At 44.9% G+C, this 19599-nt stretch overlaps 1 protein-coding gene across 5 annotated transcripts in view; it reads right to left on the reverse strand.

Moving 5' to 3' along the window:
* The window catches only part of NEO1 (neogenin 1), a 188016-nt gene that overhangs the window by 106779 nt on the left and 61638 nt on the right, over positions 1-19599 (reverse strand). For all 5 annotated transcript variants that reach the window (XM_065689077.1, XM_065689076.1, XM_065689075.1 and 2 more), the window contains exon 3: positions 283-558. In XM_065689077.1, coding sequence (XP_065545149.1) covers positions 283-558 — 276 coding nt within the window. The remainder of the gene's footprint in view (positions 1-282; positions 559-19599) is intronic.

A 19599-nucleotide genomic window follows, 5' to 3' on the forward strand; every position in this document is an offset into this window, starting at 1 on the left:
GCTGCTCTGAGGTCTCCACGCAGCTTCTCTTCTCCAGGCTGAACAGCCCCAATGTTCTCAGCTTAGCTCCATACAGGAGGTGCTCCAGCCCCTGAGCATCCTTGTGGCCTCCTCTGGACTTCCTCCAGCAGCTCCATGTCCTTCTCATATTGAGGAAGCCAGAACTGCACAGAGTACTGCAAGTGGGGTCTCACGAGAGCAGAGCAGAGGGGCAGGATCACCTCCTTCGACCCTTGATTTATGTTTTATTTATTCATTTTTAAAAGAAATACAGGTGAATACCTGGCAGAACTTTGAGCTCTGCTTCATCGCTGTACTTGGGGGTCCCCCCGCTCTCAATGACGCAGCGATAGAGGCCTCCATCCGTGTCAGTAGCATTGCTGATGATGAGAGCTCCACTCGGTAACTTGTACACACGCTCATCCAGGAGGACCGGCTGCCGGTCCTGCTCCCACCTCACAAACGGCGCAAGGTCAGCGTTCACTTCACAGTTCAGGATTGCACTGCTTCCTTTAGAGACAGACGAGGCTTCGGGCTGGCTGCTGAACCTGGGAAGACCTGCAAATAGGAAACAAAAAAGAGTAATAAGTTAGAGGTGTTCTGAGGATGACACCAAAGCTCTGAAGCCCAAGTCAAGATTCATGAACGTAGTTTTGAAAACATTAAGCTGCTCCCCAACTCATTAAAAATCTTAACATTTGATACCATAATGCTAACCATAGCTGGTATGAAGGCAAAAGAAACCAGTAAGGAACGTACCAGTTTAAAAACAAGAGTCTTTTTAGAAACAAGCAAATCAACCATCAGTAACAAAAGAGAAGTCATTTGGAGTCCTCAAAAACAGGAGGAGACATACACATAACCTCTGCTCACTTCTCCAGGCTGCTGCTCTACTTACGGAGCAGACAGCACAGAGGTGGCAAAAACGCGCCTGGTACATCTGAATAAATGCGGTTTGAACCATATTCTGTAAGAGCTCCTGATTCCCTCGCAGTGGAACACAGATGCGCTCTGGTACTCACTCAGGAGATGGGAGCAAGGAGAGGAGCTCCTGGATGCCTTCCTCAGGTTTACAGCCTACACAAGATCTGAACTTACTCCCTGCAGCTACAAAAAGCCTCAGCTATGGCACCGTAAGGTAAAAATTGCACTTTTTCACATGCACAGTTCTCTCTCTCTCGTGTCAGTGTAGCCAAGAAGTGAGCTTCTCCACAGCTGCCACGCTGACCTGGCACTGAACACATCACCATCGAGCACAAATGTTCTCCAGAAATACCCGAAGCTGCTGAACGGCTTCACATTTGGGTTGAAATGTGTGGCCATGGCATGGTGGTGGTGGATGGGGAGCTGCCACAGTGACCTCTGCGAGAAGAGGCTGGGGTTGGTTCCACAGTGGCCCCATGGAGGTGGCACCTCAGTGAAAGCACATCCAAGAGCAGGTAAATGCGCACAGCAGTGAGGAAAGGGTGAGAAACAGCCCTGCAACAGGCAGGTCAGAGCAGGCGGAGGGAGAGGACAGAGGGCACAGCTCCAGGTGCTGCTGTGGGAGACCAGGATGGAGCGGGAGGCAGAAGAGATGGGAATGAAGATGGCAAGTTGAGCCTGGGAGATGGGAAGAGAGGAGAAGAGGGCAGGGAGAGGAGGTTCGGGTTTTGTCTCTTTTCTTACCACCCAATTTGATTTGAACTGGCAAGAAAATGTCATTAATTTTCGCCAAGTCCAGGTTGTTTTGCCCTTCACAGTAACCACTGAGTGGTGCAATTGAGAGCTGGGTGGGCAGCCAGCAGCCAGCCAAGGTCAAACCACAAGTAGTTTGTGCAACAACTTCCCACAACAGGGGAATGTCACATCTTGAAGCAGAAATACCCTGTCCACCGTCACTGGTGTAAGCAAAGAGTTCAGTAAATACAATACAATAAGGAGGAGGAAAAAGAGGACAAAGCATGAGACAGGAGGAAGAATCACGTCCTCACTCTCCACTTTCCATGGTGGTTTGCTGTATTATCAGCTCCCCCCGTGCAGTGGGCACAGAGGTGGTTGTTGGGTTGACACTGACCTGGGGAAGGCAGAGCTTGCTTGCTGCAGGAACAGGCTCAAAGTCGCATTTTCATTCTTTCTTATTCTCACACTTAAAACTAATATTGTCATAGAAACAGCCTGTTGGTGCTCTTACATCTTCCCTTTCTCTCTAGATACTGCACAGCTTCAAGTACATGCTATGATTTTCTTCTTTCCAGTCAGTACACTGCGTGCCTTCAGTATAAGAGGTGAAGAGTGGGACCACAGGTTGCACATATGAAACCATCCTGGTACAATTATCCCAGCACATGGATAGAGGCTGCTGGGAAGCAGCAGGCGCTGGTAACTTCCAATTCAGTGCTACGGCACAGAGCCAAGACCCAGTGCAGAAAACAAACACAAGCTCTCTCTGCAGCTGATACCTCAGTCATCACTATACATGAATGAGGCTGGCACAGTCTAGCTCAGCTCTTGCCTCTTCCACTTCTTTTAGCAAGCTTAAGGGTGAAAACCCGTATTCAGAATATCCCATTTTGTCAAGTTTGGCCTAATTGGAAAAAATCCTCATTCATCTCTTATGCAGATGATGCACTGTTTTGGACACTCATTTCCAAACCCAATACTGTTACAAGTCTCATTTAACACCCCTCAAGACTACACTGAGAGCTTGACAGTAGTAGGACCCAGTTTTCTAGATCTTTAGATTTATTTCATTAATACCCAATTCAGTGCTTTGAAATTCCTTCTTCCTTTAAAAAGGGACAACAAACAATTACTCAGATCAGAGACTTTAACCTGATGTTGAAGTATGCAAACATGCCCATGGATGAAAACACTGCCTGGCTCCTAGCGTGAAGGGGAAGAAAAGGGATGAACAAGTTCTCTACCTCTTGCACCTTAACTTCATACCAAGTGCTGCTTATCAGTTACATACCAGTGTGAAAACGCCATCTCCTGTAGTTCTCTCTGTCCATATTCACCACATGAGACCTCACCTGGAGCACTGTGTGCAGTTCTGGTGTCCTCAACATAAAAAGGACATGGAACTGTTGGAACAAGTCCAGAGGAGGCCACGATGATGATCAGGGACTGGAGCACCTCCCGTATGAAGACAGGCTGAGGAAGTTGGGGCTGTTCAGCCTGGAGAAGAGAAGGCTGCGTGGGGACCTCAGAGCAGCCTTCCAGTATCTGAAGGGGGCCTATAGGGATGCTGGGGAGGGACTCTTCATCAGGGACTGTAGTGACAGGACAAGGGGTAATGGGTTAAAACTTAAACAGGGGAAGTTTAGATTGGATATAAGGAGGAAATTCTTTCCTGTTTGGGTGGTGAGGCACTGGAATCGGTTGCCCAGGGAGGTTGTGAGTGCTCCATCCCTGGCGGTGTTCAAGGCCAGGTTGGACAGAGCCTTGGGTGGGATGGTTTAGTGTGAGGTGTCCCTGCCCATGGCAGGGGGGTTGGAACTGGATGATCTTGAGGTCCTTTCCAACCCTAACTGTTCTATGATTCTAAGGAAGAATCTACAACACGTGTTGCGGTAGTTACATGGTACATTCCATCATTTTGAGCTTGAATCCCTATTTACTTTCAAGTAAATCCCTCAGGTGTTGGGAGGGTTTTGTTTGGTTTATGAACTGCCTATCTTCCCCTTCCAACTTCTGCATCAGTTTTTGGAGAAGCAGCAACACCTAATGTCATGTGTTCAGGCTTTTCTCATTGAATGAAAAACTTCTTTACTCAGTCTTAGAATCGCTTGTTATTGGCACCCACTTAAGTACATATTTCAGTACATACTTTCCATAAGACATATTTCCCCCATAGAAAACTAAGTCTGAGCCAGGCCAATAGCACCAACTGTGGTGCTCCGCAAAGCCAACCACCTTTGGCATGAGGAAACCCACAAAGCACTATCTTCACATCCTGTATTTAATAGGAGATCTAGCGCAGAAGACCAAATCCACTATCATGTGCCCCCATGAGAGAAATCAGAACTGTTAACACCAGGAGAAGCAGCAGCCGTGTACCTGCTCTCAAGTTATGGCCAATCTCTGATGCTACAGAGAGAAAGCAAACTCAACATGAAACGTGTATGTAACTGGGGAGGGGGTACAAATCCAGAGACCTTCCCAAGCCTTCAGAATATGTGGACTGAATTCTAGCACAGTACATTTCTGTTTCATGAAGCAATCCCTTTCACAACCTTGTACAGGCCCATCCCCAACCTGTACGGATTTTCTCCCCTCTTGGAATATTATGTGGAGCCTTCTTCCACAAGTTCAGTCCTCCGAGAAAAAAGTTTCTAGTTCTTCCTCATAGTGTTTTTTACAACCAACTTCCAGTCCTTTGATCTTGACCTTGTTTTGGTATTAATTATTTTGCATCTTTGATATTTATCCATTCCTCCCTCCCCCTACGGTATTCACAGGAATAAAATTCAGAGCTGCTTTCAACTTCCCTTCTGCCTAATGAAGCTACAACCCTTAGTGTGTCTTCCTCATTCCCCTAGCCATCCTACCCATCTTTAAAGGCTCAGAATCACCTGGGTAGGAAGGGACCCAGCCAGAGCAGAGTCGGCTACAAAGTCAGAGGAGGTTGCTCAGGGATTTGTCCAGTCCAAACTCAAAAATCCCCATGGATGGAGGCTGCACCACCTCTTTGTCAACCTGTCCTAACACACAACTGTCTTCATAGTGAAGAACTTCCTCCTTAAATCCAGTGAGAACCCCTTTTGCTTCATGCAGTATTCAGTGCCTCTTACTCTCTCACCAGCACTGCTGGCAGAAGGACAAAAAGAGACAAATTGAAGTGCCTGTTGTAATTTAAGATCACAAACATCCACAGAACTATAACACAATTGCTTCTCTGTGTCTATTGAAAAGCTCTTCCCAAAAGATTCAACAATCGCATTAGCTCTGCACATCAGCAGGTTACAAGCACCACAAACCCCACCAAGTCGCCTTCCTTTCTCTCAGAAAATCACCACTCCCTCTGCCCCAGCTTAGCACAATACCAACAATATTGCTGTGTCTGCCGGACTTTGCACAGCGTGCTCATAAGTGTCACCATCATTCAGTCTACAGCATTATTTCATTCTTCCCATAAGACCATCGAGGCCACAGCAAAAGGAACAATTCGCCGCACTTGCAAGTTTTGTAGGTAAATACTTTGCTCTTACAGCAAAATGACTGATGAGGATGTTGAACAAGATCCTTCTAAACTGATGCAGCTTTCCAGTCTGAACCCAGTCCGTTCTCATCAGGATTCTCATCAACCTCACTATTCTCAGTTAAACTGCTCTCACGTTGACCTTTAATAATTTCCACCAGGACGGCGTATCCAAAGGCTCTGTCGCAGCACACCCATCGCTTCACAGCGCCCCGAGACATCAACCACTCCATCAGGAAACTCAGATAGGAACTGAGGACAAAAGTCATGCTACAGCTTAACCTTCTCTCCATGTCCTCTGTGTTAATTACCCTCACCTTCAAAATCCCTTTCAAAGGGCACAGTGCTGAGATCAGACTGACGGGTCTATGATTACCCCTTGCCTTTTGGACACACGTGCTACACCAGCTCTTCGAGAAGCATGTGCCAGCCCTGGAATTCAATTCACGAGGAACCTTTACCAAGAGACCTGCACTTTAAGCCAATTGTTTCAGCAGCCTGGAAGGGAGCACTGCACCTCCCTGTCTGGTCAGACGAGCGCTGTGACTTCTGGGTTTCATCCTGGCTGTCCCAACCTCCATACAGCTACCACTTACCCAGTCTTACACTGGCACAAGCAGAAACCTGGAGGACGAAAGCCCTGCAATTTCCAACATAAAGCTTAACTATGCTTTAATTTAAATCCCTCACAAGTATTACTCACTTTTTGGATGAGACAGGCATTGGCTATTCTGTTGCGTGCAGGTGCTCCATTAACGTTAAACAAGCATTATTTCAGATGGTTTCATTACTCACTAGCAATGAAATTACAGACAGTTTTCCAGGTCACCTTAAATCTTTATTTGATCATAGTCCTGTGTGTTTTTAAAATACACACTTTAACCGAGGCTATTATTTTGTCCTAAAGAGTAATTTTCTCTTGTTCTACAATTATTTGCAATTTGCACTGCTCAAAAGGCTCCATTGTGGAGAAGGAATTCCTCTGATTCAGCCAACAGACAACCACAAACCAGGAATGATGCTTTTACAAAGGGCATTCTAAACACAAGCCTCCATTACTACTAATTCTGAGCCCTGTGTATAAATACAGTAAGAGGTCACCGAGTGCTGGCATGCCTCCTACAGCAGGATGCTCCCAGGAAATACTTTCATCCACCAGTCCTGAATCTTTCCATTACAGAGCTTCTCTTTTCCCCTTCAAAATATCAGTTCATGGATTTGTAACCGCATAATTCCTTAACTTCCCATATCATTTTTGAATGGGTTACCACATAAGCAAATGTATTTATACTACTTTATTTAAACTATAAACACACTTAAAACTGTTTTTTCAAGTTATGTTTAAAACTGCGGATTTTTTCCTCAACGGTTTGAGTTTCCCAATCACTTCACCCAACCAGACATAGCAAGAGGATCCAATGACAATTCTTAGTTACATTTCTAACCCCACTCTTCCCCACGTGTTGAGGCACCCAGTTGAAGATGTTACTGCATCTTCTCCTACCGATAAATTGATACGTCAGGGTTCTGATATTCAAGACGACCTCTCCATGTTTGTCCCTACATTAATCATCCTGTGGCAGCACACATGTGTATCGATTTTAGGACACTGAAGGAAAATACTCCTGACCCAGCAGGAACACAGGTTAATAAACTCGATTTAGGAAGGAGGATTTTCCACTTGGAATGTTCTCTAAACTCTGGCAGGATAACACATAAGCAACAGTGCAATTCTCACACGCATACAACAGCAATTAGATGTGGCACAAACTTCAGATTTTCTGCAAGGCCAATGCAAATGGGGCTGGGGGGAGTCAACTCTGTCCCTGTTTACTCCTTCCCTTTTGTCTCTCCGCCCCCCTCAAAAGGGCAGAGCAATGGTGGGAATGTGCATGAATTTACTTCATGCAAATTTGTTCCATTCAGTGGCCTTCCCAGTCCAAGAATCACAGAGATTTGTGGCCCATTGTCTCCATTTGTGACAAAGATGTGCCTGGAAGAGCAGCAATTCCCATGCTCCTGGAAAACACAGATGGCAAAAATTCTGCCTGCAGTCTGCTGCCGCCAGTGGGGCCAGGATTTCACCTCCTGCACTTTGCGGAAGAGGAGGAATTCACTGCTCGAGTCAGATGCTGATCTAGTTCAGTTGCCTCTCTGCCACCAATGGCAGTGCCAATCATTTTGAAGGAGGCTGAAAGACAAACAACTTCAGTATTCGACAACTATTAATTAACTTGCTATATAATGACTCCCTATATAGTGTCCTGGCTAACTTCAGGGTAAGTGCTTGCCTTCTGCTCCAAATACTCAGTCAGCAGTTGCTGTATATGTTCAATTTTATTTAATTGTGGATGCTGTCACCATACGCACGTCTGATCCTCTTTAGAATCCTGCTAACCTTCTGGCATCAACCTTGCCAAATCAAGATTACAAGAGAAAATTAAGCAAAGAGAATAACTTCCTTGTCTCTAGGGCAACCAAAGGCTGCACAGGGATTCACTTTTTCCCTGGCCATGGCAGGGTTGTGAACCTTTACCAGTGGTCAGCAGCCTGTCTGATTAAGCCTTTGCAAGCACTGCTGTCCTGCACCCGAGTCTCTTCTATTGCTATGCCACAGCCTGGCATTTCACACAATACTCTGTAGAAGCATTAAACAGTTCTAAACACACACACACACACACACACTACATACTTATGCAATTAACTGCTTCCCAAAGCTGGTTTCAGGCTTTTCTGTGGCATCTCGGTGTGCTCAGCAAATGTTCTCCCTGTTTTTTCCCTTGGCTATTTGTATTGTGGTATGGAAAAAGGAAAACACAGGAGTAGCTGACTTGTCAAACCTGTTACCTCCTGCACACCGGCCACGAAAACCCCGTTGCCTGCCGTTACTGTTACATTGGTTTCTCATAATTTACCCAAGACTTGAGTAGTACCAAACACAACCATTGCCACCCTCCAGCTTTCATCTTACAGTCTGGCTGCACTGAACTGCTCTGCTCCAACACAGACACTGGGAATGGGTATGCAAACTGCAGGAGTTCTAAGCACCAGTTCTTGTTTGCCTAACCTAATTTAAACTTATGACAAACCCATAACTCTATTACTATTTCACTAAAACAGCTTCTAGGGAAGGGTGAAGGTTTTAGCAATGCAAGTAGGTGAAGGCTACATGAACACGACAACCCATTGTTAGAACAGCTCCAACATCTGCTGTCCTTTAGTGAAGCAGCGGATCTTGAAATGCCACATATTTTGTCAGTGCCTCAGCTTCTCACCCCAGCCCTGTTAGAAATTCAATAAGTCCAACCATCTGTGGACACTTCATTAAATTATCACAGCTCCTTTTCTTCCCCTTTGCTTGAACATTATTCAGCATCATTTGTCTGAGCGGCAGAGGTGTGAAACATGTTTTAAAATACTATCTGGTTAATAAGCCACATCTCATGAAACTCACCAGTGAACAGATCACACTTTGTAATTACAAAACATTCATGGGCAGCAGAAGTCCAGCATTACCTGAACTAAGAAAACCAGCTGCTTCCAGTCCTTTCTACAAAGAAGAAATACCAACTATCACATCATGTCCCCACCTTGCTTAGGCAAACTAGAGCAGAGAGAACACAACCTGGCCTGAAATCGGGCAAGAGACAACTACTCAGAGGAGATAAGAATATCAGAAGAATTGTAACGCGAAGAGAAAAAAAGGTCCCAAATGTCCCCGCTGGCTAAACTAGAGCAGGAATTATGTGGAATACACAGCACGGATGTGAAACCTGAGTACATAACCAGAATCTGGCTTTGTTAAACACAGCCTTGGCAGCATAGTTACCATGGTATATATTGATTTAATAAGGTATCCTTTGATCAGAATTAGGAAACAAAGGGTGGCACTGTGCCTCTCAGTAACACAATGTTGACATATCTACCTATATGCATACATATATATTAATATCTACCCATATGCACACAATCAACACAGAATGAGCTGATGTGAGCTCAGAGCTGTTCTGAACTGGCAACTGCAGCAGAGATCTCCTGAGATCCCTTCCAAGCTCAACCATTCCGTGACACTGTGATAAGGGGAAGCTACCCAGAAAACTACGGGGAGGTGCAGCACAGTATTGCATGAACCATTGCACAAGGAGGAACAGAATCACACTTGTCAGTACAAACCTGTAATGGGGAAAGTTAGAGCAGAATTGCTCATGCTCTGGAGCACACGGATAGACAACACAGCTTTGAGGTCACCACCGTCCCCTCTCAGACTTGGATCTGAGCATCACCACTGAACCACAGACTGAAAACAAAACTATGCAACCACCCATTAAAAACATAAAAGGGTGTTTGGACCAGTAAAACACATAAGAATATTCTAAAGTTCTACCTGACAAAAAAGCTGCTCTATTTTAGACAGAAAGTGCTTATATAGTACCAGTGCAGACTTTGCAAAGCCTCATACTCCATAAGCCCAAACTGAAGCACAATAGCATAACAACACAGCCATGTAGATACCAGAAAAAAAAAACACAAACTGATGTGATCACAGAAGATCCATGCTGATTTTGAACCAGGACACAAAGCTCCCAGTACCTGTTGAACTCTGTCCATCAACACAAAGGAATGTAGAGACAGATCCTGAGTTCTGGAGAAACTTTGCTGAACAACTCTTTACACCAAGACCAGGACACAATAATCCCACACGCACTTCTCTCACCACGGCTTGATGGAAAGACATGGGACAAATGGCAGTAAGATGACCCTGGTGAAACCACTAGGCTGATGACTAACAGGACGATACTGAGTAAAAGGTAAAGGGGATGAGGTGGGGGACATCCGCCCATGGCACAGCGGAAGGTCAGGCTCAGAGTGCTGCAGGAAACAGCACAGGAACACCATAAAAATAATTCTGCTAATGGAGTAGCTAACGTATCAATAGTACATGACTAATAGTACCAGTAAAATCAGAGATGGGACTTGCAAATGAAGGGCCAAAGAAGCTTCAGTGGCAGCACAAGGCAACCGGAAAAGCTGCAGTAGCCGCAATGAGCCTGACCTATACAGACACTGAGAAACATAGAATCATAGAATAGTTCGGGTTGGAAAGGACCTCAAGATCATCCAGTTCCAACCCCCCTGCCATAGGCAGGGACACCTCTCACTAAACCATCCCACCCAAGGCTTCATCCAACCTGGCCTTGAACACTGCCAGGGATGGAGCATTCACAACCCCCCTGGGCAACCGATTCCAGTGCCTCACCACCCTAACAGGAAAGAATTTCCTCCTTATACCCAATCTAAACTTCCCCTGTTTAAGTTTTAACCCGTTACCCCTTGTCCTGTCACTACAGTCCCTGACGAAGAGGCCCTGCTTAGTGGACATTTCTAATGGCACACAAAAATGAACCGAGGGACTGTAAACTACAGAATGATTCATTTCATACCAATCAAGATCATTCTAATAGTGAGGACAATGAAGACAGCACTGGGGGATTTTGAGAGAAGACCTTTAGATAGGGTGTGTAGACGGCCCCATCATTTAAGAGGCCTTAGGTCTTCATCAATAGACTGCCTAAAGAAAAAGAGAAGTACAGGTTCACAATTACTCTAAAACAAAATCAAGAGCCATAACAAAAGACGACCAAGATCTGAGTATTCTGGTGAAAGAAAAGAGCTTGACAGGCGAAATAATTTCAAATCCAGGCACGGCTATCAATTACAGAGGCTCATGTGAACAAGCTATTCAAAGAAGATTAATGTACAGAGGGGACTGTCATGATAAATTTATCATGAAGTTGAAAGAAAGGAGAGATCACTAAAACTTTTGCAGGCAACTCTATAGACAGTGACAAAGACAGCTGGTACCTGACAAGAGGCATTTACAGATAGGAAACAACCTAAACTATTTCACAGAGAAGTACTCCAAATCCAAGAACAGCAAAGAAAGCCCTCAAAAACAGAGTGCTCAAAGGCTGGTTTAGCAGGAGACATAAATACAAAGGGGAGAGAACTTCTATAGATGCAGACATGTAGCTGAAAAGATGATGCCTAGATACAAGAAGGAAGCACAGCAGAAAGGACAAAACCAAGGAGGGCGTAAGGAGCAAATGATGTGACAAAAATGATGTCTCAAAGCGACCTGCAGAAACCCAGCCAAGGTGTGGATGAGCACACCACTGACCTTGGATCATGGGCAGGTGCTGAAGAGTTCAGCTCTTCACATCAGAAATAGGGGTTTAAAGGTCTCTCCATAACAAAGCCTTTCTTTGCTTTAATGTGTTCAATCTAAGAACAGTCACACAAGAGCAGACTGATGGTGAATCTAATCCAGGAATGCGACTTCAGAAATTATTAGAGGAGGAAAAGCAACCTCTTTACAGCAACCTATGAATTATCTAGAGACACTTCCCCATCCTCCTCCAAAACTAAGGGTGTCTATAAGCAAATAAGGAGTTGCAAGCACTGGTTTTAGTAATTTTTAACATTATTTCTAATGTACTTATATGAATGATGAGACTTACTTACGCTTCTGAGTCTGTTACCTTGAACTAACCTCACCGATTCCAATCACAGCAAGCTTCATAATTTTACCTTATTAAAATATTTTCTCCATTTTGTTTCCTTTTCAGTATCACAGATTTACAGAAAGGTTTGAGTTGGAAGGACCTTAAAGCTCAGCCAGTCCCAACCCCTGCCACGGGCAGGGACACCTTCCATTAGAGCAGCTTGCTCCAAGCCCCTGTGTCCAGCCTGGCCTTGAACACTGCCAGGGATGGGGCATAAATTATGTGTCATTTAAAGTTCCTCTTGGATTTCTATTGTGAAAAAAGAAAGAATGAATCTTACACACACTCCTGCCCCGATGCTGCGCCTGTGTCACCCTTCATTGCGCCAGGTGTGATAGTACAAGTTCTTATATCCAAAATGCAATTATTAAGCTGATGCATTGAGAGCCTTCACTTCTACACTAACTAAAGCTGAAATGTCTCATTGAATCCCACACTGGAAAACACAGCGAGTGAAGAATACAGGCTGCACCCATCACTCTCCTGACAGTTTGGGATTCAGTGAGCAATCTATGTGAAAACCTGTCACACAGAATTACAAAAAAGGGATCGCTGCCGCTGACGTGCAGAGCATAAATAAGGGAAAAAATACATATTTGAATGACAACATTAACAAATGAGGAAGCTGATCTAAACCAAATGCAGCCTCCCTTCCTGTTTGGGGGTGCTGAAGGCATCATCAGTATGCTCTCACTTGCTACTTCTGTAACACCACCGAGAATCACCCATCAACTACTATAAACACAAGTGATCTTAGAGATCTGGCACTGAAGCTCCCTCTCACAGAACTGATGCTTCTCTGGAGATTAACTACATTGCCTCCCATGTTTTCAAACCAGAGGTCAACGTCTGAATGCATACTGCAAAGAGCTTTCATTTCGGATGATTTACAGTAAGTTTATATTATTTTTGAAGCGTATTAACATAAAGACAACTTTGTCCAGTAACCAACACACAAAGGACATTTGCTTTGCTAATTACAAGATGCAACAATTTAAGTTGCAAATTGGTAGGCTGATAAAACCTCATCTCTCCGGTTTATAACCACGTGGAATGTTGTACCCAAGATGATGCCTCATCAGGAAAATCTTCATGGATGACCACAGGACTGAAGCACTTCTGTACTGGGTGCGCAGGAATCAAGTTCAGGTGCCACAAGCACCTTTACAAGCTATCACAGCAAGAAGAGAGATTTCCACCACACCTAAATGGGACAACTGGTCACAGACAGCCAAGGTTTCACCAACCTGGATTCTTTTCCTGCATTTGCTCATCATAAAAATGGATTCATAATCATTCTGCCCCTCTTTTCTGACTGCGCTTGCCAAGGGATCTCTCACTGCACTAACCATTAACTCCATTCTAGACAATAAACACTAGTTTGAGTTCTGACCAGTAATACTGAATTGTGCCTAAAGCAGAAAGCTCAGGCATGAGAGTTACAGATCTACTTGTGTCCCCTCTCCTGTAGCTACAGGAGAGGACTCCTTACCCTCCAGTGAGCACAGATAAGCCTTAGCTCACTGACCCACACAACTGGGCCAGAGACAGTCAGAGTAGCTGTTTTTATTCAATAGTAGGTATAATAAACTTGAAATACAAAAGCTTAAGAAACATTCTTTTGTTTAAAACAGTGGGTTTAGTATCATTCAATCAGCAAACAAAATCTCTTCATGTAGGCTATAACTATAGGCATCAATGAAGAGAAGGGTAGAACTCTGCTGCCATGGGCTCTCATCCAGGGTTAGAACAACCAGTCCAGCTGCTGACTAAGTGCACGGCTCCCTGTTCTGGATGTGGGAGGAAGCTGTCCGATAGGAAATCATAACAACCTGCTTTCCTATGAGCTGGTAGAGAGAACACAGCACTAAGCAGCAGGATAAATTAACTGGATAGACAAATACTTGAAATCAGGCCCAAGGAATTATAGGAAGCAACCCCTGGCATGTGCACCACAAGAGTAAGGGAGACTGACCTGTTGCTGCAGGAGAGGGAACAGATCCTGGAGCAGAAGCAACACTTCCTTCTCCCAAATCTAGAGGGGTTACTACATGATACCCTGCTGATCCATCTCTCCAATGTTTTCAATTCATGCGTGAAATGACTGAGTTAGTTTGGTTATTATCATTTTTAATAAATCATTTCAGTCATGAGCAATTCCAATGCCTCTCCTGCCACAGCCCCTAAAAAGGATTAAATCCAACCTAATTCTGGAAGTAAAACTGTGCCCCAACTCTTCACACCACTGAGAGTCATTCAAGATCAGAGTAAAATCCACTCTGGTTTGGCATTTGGGTTTTGTTGGAAAGGAAGAAGGAAAAGGCAAACCTTTGCAGGTCGCATACCCAGAAAGCGAAGCGCTCTAGATCACAAATCACTTCAACCACTTTGGCTCCCATCTTCCAAAGTCATGCAGTTACTGTTAAAACTCCAAACAAGCAAATGGAAATCTACACTTCCCTAACCTTACACTGAAAATACCTGTAGTAGTCCTGAATCCGGACCTTTGCTTTCAGTTCAGTACTAACATAGATCAGTCCCACAGCTCCCATAGATTTTTATTCCTCCTTTAACTGGACAAGGGTGGATTGTAAGAGTCTAGAATGACAAATAAAAGTAGAGCGTTCATTATCTTAAATGTCTGAACTCTCACACTTTCAGTAACAGCTGACAGAAGCTGTACAAACTGCAGGTGTGTTAAACCACCCTTCCCATCTCCCCGCCATTGACAAGAAACGCACTTTGATCTCAGCCAATTTATGAAAAATGCAGATGCTTTTTCCATGGAAAATGGATCTCTGCAAGGAAAATTTATGGCCCATGGCACTTTTATTGCTTAAGTGCTCTTCAGCACCCTCCACTCGAGTGCCTGTGCTCTTAGGTTTTTCCAATTCCAAGGTACAGCAAGTTCTTTATTCATGAAGATCAGATGAAGATTTAATCCTCTCACTCGTAAAGGCAATCTGCAACACTGAGTACAAAATGTGCTGCTATTGCTCCCCTACCTCTGAGGAGCTGCTATATGCACACAGTTTTCCTCTCAGCCCCCTCTCTCTTACCCTTCAGGAATGGCACAGACACACAGAGGATGGTAAGGAATAAAATGCTCCTTGGTCGTAATCTTCAAAGTTAGGAAAGCTTTGCAGAAGAGAAAAGATTCCAGAACTGCACAACCTGGCTGCTTTTACACAGTTCTGAGTAGTTCAGGCAAAAAAATGGGCAAAATTTCAACCCGAAAATTGGGGTTTTGAGCAAAATTGCTTATATAGAAGTGATTTTTATATGAAATAGCTACATACTATAACATACCAGAAACTAAGTTCTCCCCACCGCGAGACACCTTTGATGATGTGCTTTGCAGAGCTTTAGCTTTAACTGCAACAACACATCCATCCAGGCCTCTGCTCTCCCACCAACCATGCTCAGGGAACATCCCAGATCACCATTTCTTGGCCACAACTTTAGCTGCTGCATATCATCCAGAAACTGTAATGGATCCAGAATTACTTCTTCCTACATGGTCTTCTCTCAACATACTCATTTACAGCATCTTGGTATGTTATAAAAGGTAATACTCTGTATTTATTGGGAAGAAATTCTTTATTAGCCCATTGAGAAAAAGGCGAAGTACAGAGATCTTCTTGAGGCCATATAATGAGCCTGCAACAGAAGCAGAATTAGATATCAGCATCTCTTGGCTCATAACTCAATGATTCCTCCAAGCCACATTAAACACCACAGTAGCTGCTCATCCAGGCCTCCTATAATTTCAGTGACAGTTACACAGACAGCTCTTCTAGTCAGCAATTTGGAAGGCCAAAGCCAGATCCATTCCAGAAGTAAATAAATCTCACGAAGGCAATCCAGTCAGCTCAAAACTGGACTGGTTTCACAAGTCAAATTCATTCTCTGCATCTAATGTATTCACACCACATAAATAGCTCCGCTCAAGCACAACTCAAGGCCTGCCACCCTCATTACTGGGAGATGCTGTGCGGCACTGGGCAGCAAGTTAGAGAGCACAGTTCACAGCTTTCCTCTTTGGATCTTAACTCTCCTCTCGCTAGGGAATCATCTTCACTTCCTGCAATCCCTGAACAAAGGGGTGCTCTACCTTCCAAGCTATACAAGACAGGAGGGAGCAGTATCGTGGAGCAGCTCTTTTACCACACAGCCCTGTCCCATTCCCTGGCTCCTGAGAGTTTGAGCCCACATAGATGGAGACAAGTCAGCAGAAGGAAAGCAAGTGATTATGTACCATGTAAGATATAGAACCTTATCATATACAAAGGGAGAGGTAACTGCAGGGTCAACACATTCGGACTTTTAGCCTTCAGATACTTGAACTCACAGACAAAATAATTACTACAAAGGTTTTAAATGAAGCTGTGAAAAACAGCACAGATTTTATTAATGGAACAGCAGCAGCCCCTCCACCATGCCACAGCAGCAGGATCCGAAGGCAGAGGCTCCAGCAGCCCAGTACAGTCCGAACGTCATAATGAGCTGAATGACCTGGCAGGAGGAGGAAGATTTATTCAAGTCAGAACAGCAGAGAAGTACAGAGAACACTGAGGACACGATGCTGAGGAGCAGAACACACTAGGGCACATGGAATTAAACTCCAAGTCTTTCTTCCAAGTATGTACCTGATGTGCTTCAACCCACGCAAGCCACTCAAGTGTTACCGGCTGTAAACGGAACAACGGGAAGCCCATCACAGTTTTGGTGTTCGTGTTTTCCAAACAGGACAAAACTTGAACTCCCACCATAACTGTCCTCAGAACTGCTTTTCAGGAAGAACCAAGGCTCACGGTGGATGGTGAGGCACTTGCAATGTGTTCAGATGGTTCTGAAAGAAATACTGTGGTTTAACTAAACACGAACCTGCCTTTCCTGATTATTGAGCCCTTTTAGACCTTGGTACTATACAGCAGGAGTGTTTCCCAACAGCAGTTATTAGTCTGTACATTTCCTAAAGCTAATTACAAAATAAAGGTTTGAAAACAGAACACCTATGAAGACATGCTGGAGGGAAGGGATAGGATCCAGACAGACCTGGATAGGCTGGAGAGGTGGCCCTGTGCAAACCTTAAGAAGTTCAAGATACTGCACCCGCATCAGAGCGATCTCAAGCACAGAGAGAGGCTGCAGGAGGCTAGAGGGAGCCCTGAGGAGAAGGACTTGGAGCATTGGGTGAGGAGAAGCTCCCCAGGACCCAGAAGCACCCCCAGAGCGTGAGCAGCAGCTCAGGGAGGGGATCCTGCCCCTCTGCTGTGCTCTGGGGAGACCCCCCCTGCAGCCCTGATCCAGCTCTGGGGCAGCAGCACAAGAGGGACGTGGAGCTGCTGGAGCGAGGCCAGAGGAGGCCATGGAGATGCTGCGAGGGCTGGAGCAGCTCTGTACTGGAGCCAGGCTGAGAGAGCTGGGCTGGGGCAGCCTGGACAAGAGAAGGCTCCTGAAGGGGAGACCTGAGAGCAGCTCCAGTGCCTAAAGGGGCTGCAGGAAACCTGGAGAGGGGCTTGGGACAAGGGCCTGTAGGGACAGGCCAAGGGGAATGGCTTGAACCTGCCCGAGGGGAGACTGAGCTGAGCTCTTAGGCAGAAGCTCTTCCCTGTGAGGGTGCTGAGGCGCTGGCACAGGGTGCCCAGAGAAGCTGTGGCTGCCCCATCCCTGGCAGTGCTCAAGGCCAGGTTGGACACAGGGGCTTGGAGCAAGCTGCTCCAGTGGAAGGGGTCCCTGCCCGGGGCAGGGGCTGGAGCTGGATGAGCTTTGAGGTCCCTTCCAACCCAAACCAGGCTGGGATTAAAATGAGAAACAGTAACCCAAGGAGATTATTTCATGGAGATGGGAGGAAAACAAAGTGCTTTTTGAGCTAATGAAACTCAGACATACATAAATACATACAATATAGCTACATCAACACAACTAAACAAGTTACATATAAAGCTCAAAGCCAAATATCCAATGCAAAGGTAAATGGAAGAAGATGGATTCACTTGGGGGAAAAAGGCACAGAGGTGAAAAATAACTTACTGGACAGTCTTTAAATGCCTATTTAGATCCAATATTAGAAATTCAGTGCCACTGTCATGCCTCAGAACTTTTAGGTCCTTATGTATCTGTTCTCTCAAACAAAGCTTTAAGAAAGCTTTCACTAAATACTAGTAAATAGTGACTGGAGGAAAAAGATCCCAGGAATGTTTTTAAGCCAGCATTACACTTTTTCATAAAACACATACACATTTCTTTTTCCAAGAGGAATTACACACTTCCTCAACATTTTGTAGGTCTTTTCTTTAATCCACGTTTTGTAAGAGCTATTCCAACCCTTCCCCCTTCTTAAGATCTAACAAGCACTTAAGTATGGCAGACAGATTTGCATTTCAAAAGCCAATTAAAACACGCTGTAGTAAGGCACTGATTAAAAAGTGGTGGCTTTACATTTATTAGGCAGTTCCTCTGACTTCCCCTAGTTCAAATCCATCATAAGAGTAGCAAAACACTCTACATTATATGGACTATATGCCCACAACACTGTGTCACTCCCCTACACTCAAGTCTGACGGGTCGCAGTCTGGGTTCAAGGCAAGGAAGGAAAACCCTTTTCAAAAGCAGCATGGTATCCAGGAGCAGCTCATACAATTTGAAGCTACAGACTAATTGCACTGATTTAAAGTATTCTTCACACTCCCATACTTTACCATAACTTCTGACTTGTGCTTTTATATCACGTGAGAAATTAGGTTAAAGAAGGAAAAGATCCATTTCTGTGGGAATCTCGGCTGCCACAGAAACTTTGCTTCTCACACCTGAAAACCACCCGCAAAGTAAAGGCTTCTCGTCTACTATCATGTAGGGAAAAGGTTCTTTAAAAGCACATTGTCAAATGCACAACAAACCTGCCAATCCCAACCAGCAGGAATCTTCCCCTGCCATGACACATTCACAGCACTGTGTCACATGCACAGATTGAAGCATGAAACCAAGAAAGTAGGTCTCTAACATGAAGCATTCAGTCAGTGTGTGAACAGTCCATGCTCAGGTACGGATTGTGTATGGTTTGGTTTGCTTTTTGCACACAAAGGGTGACTAAGCCCCGCTGTCACCTCGCAGTACTTTGTGCTATCAATTCCTGTCACCCCATGGCAAGGAATGAGCTGCACTTTGTAACATTCAAATTTTACATCCAAGCTATAACATATAAAAAGTCCTTACTGGACTGAGCAGTTTTTACTGGATTTGCTTTGCCCTGGCCTACATTACTGCCCAGAATTGAGCACTTTCAGGCAATGGAGTCATAAATGAATAAGAAGCCATTAAAAGATGTGAGCTCTGCTTTGTAATATCCTTTTTAAGAGATCAGGTGCATTGCAGGGCAGTGTTCACACACCCCATACAAATTCACACACCACTGCTCAATTAAGAGGGGAATTAGCTGCCTCCCACTGTTATCTCAAGGCCAAGGAGAGACCTCGCCATGCTAACTAACCCCACACGTACCACAGCCTAAGAGCTCCCAATTAAAACAAAGAGCGAGGGAAGACATATTAAAAGCAACTGATGAACTGAGGGATTCAAATGAGGTCAGGAAAAGCAGTATCATTAAACCAGAATTTAAATGCTCCCCCTCTTATTGCAAAGCCTTTAGCAAGCAAAGCCACCCTTCCCCCCCAACTACAGGGCTGAACTCTGTGTAGTGCTGCATGGCTCTTGGCACTACGCTCAGTTAGCAAATCCTGCTACACCTATCTCCATTTGACAAGTCTTTCGGAGCAGCAGAACAACTTACGCACCCTGCAGGCAGAGGATGCTCCTGGGCAAGTTTCTGACCAAACAGGATGGCACAAGGCA

Source organism: Lathamus discolor, chromosome 8 (genome assembly GCF_037157495.1).
Source record: "Lathamus discolor isolate bLatDis1 chromosome 8, bLatDis1.hap1, whole genome shotgun sequence".
In the NCBI taxonomy this organism is placed as follows: domain Eukaryota; kingdom Metazoa; phylum Chordata; class Aves; order Psittaciformes; family Psittacidae; genus Lathamus; species Lathamus discolor.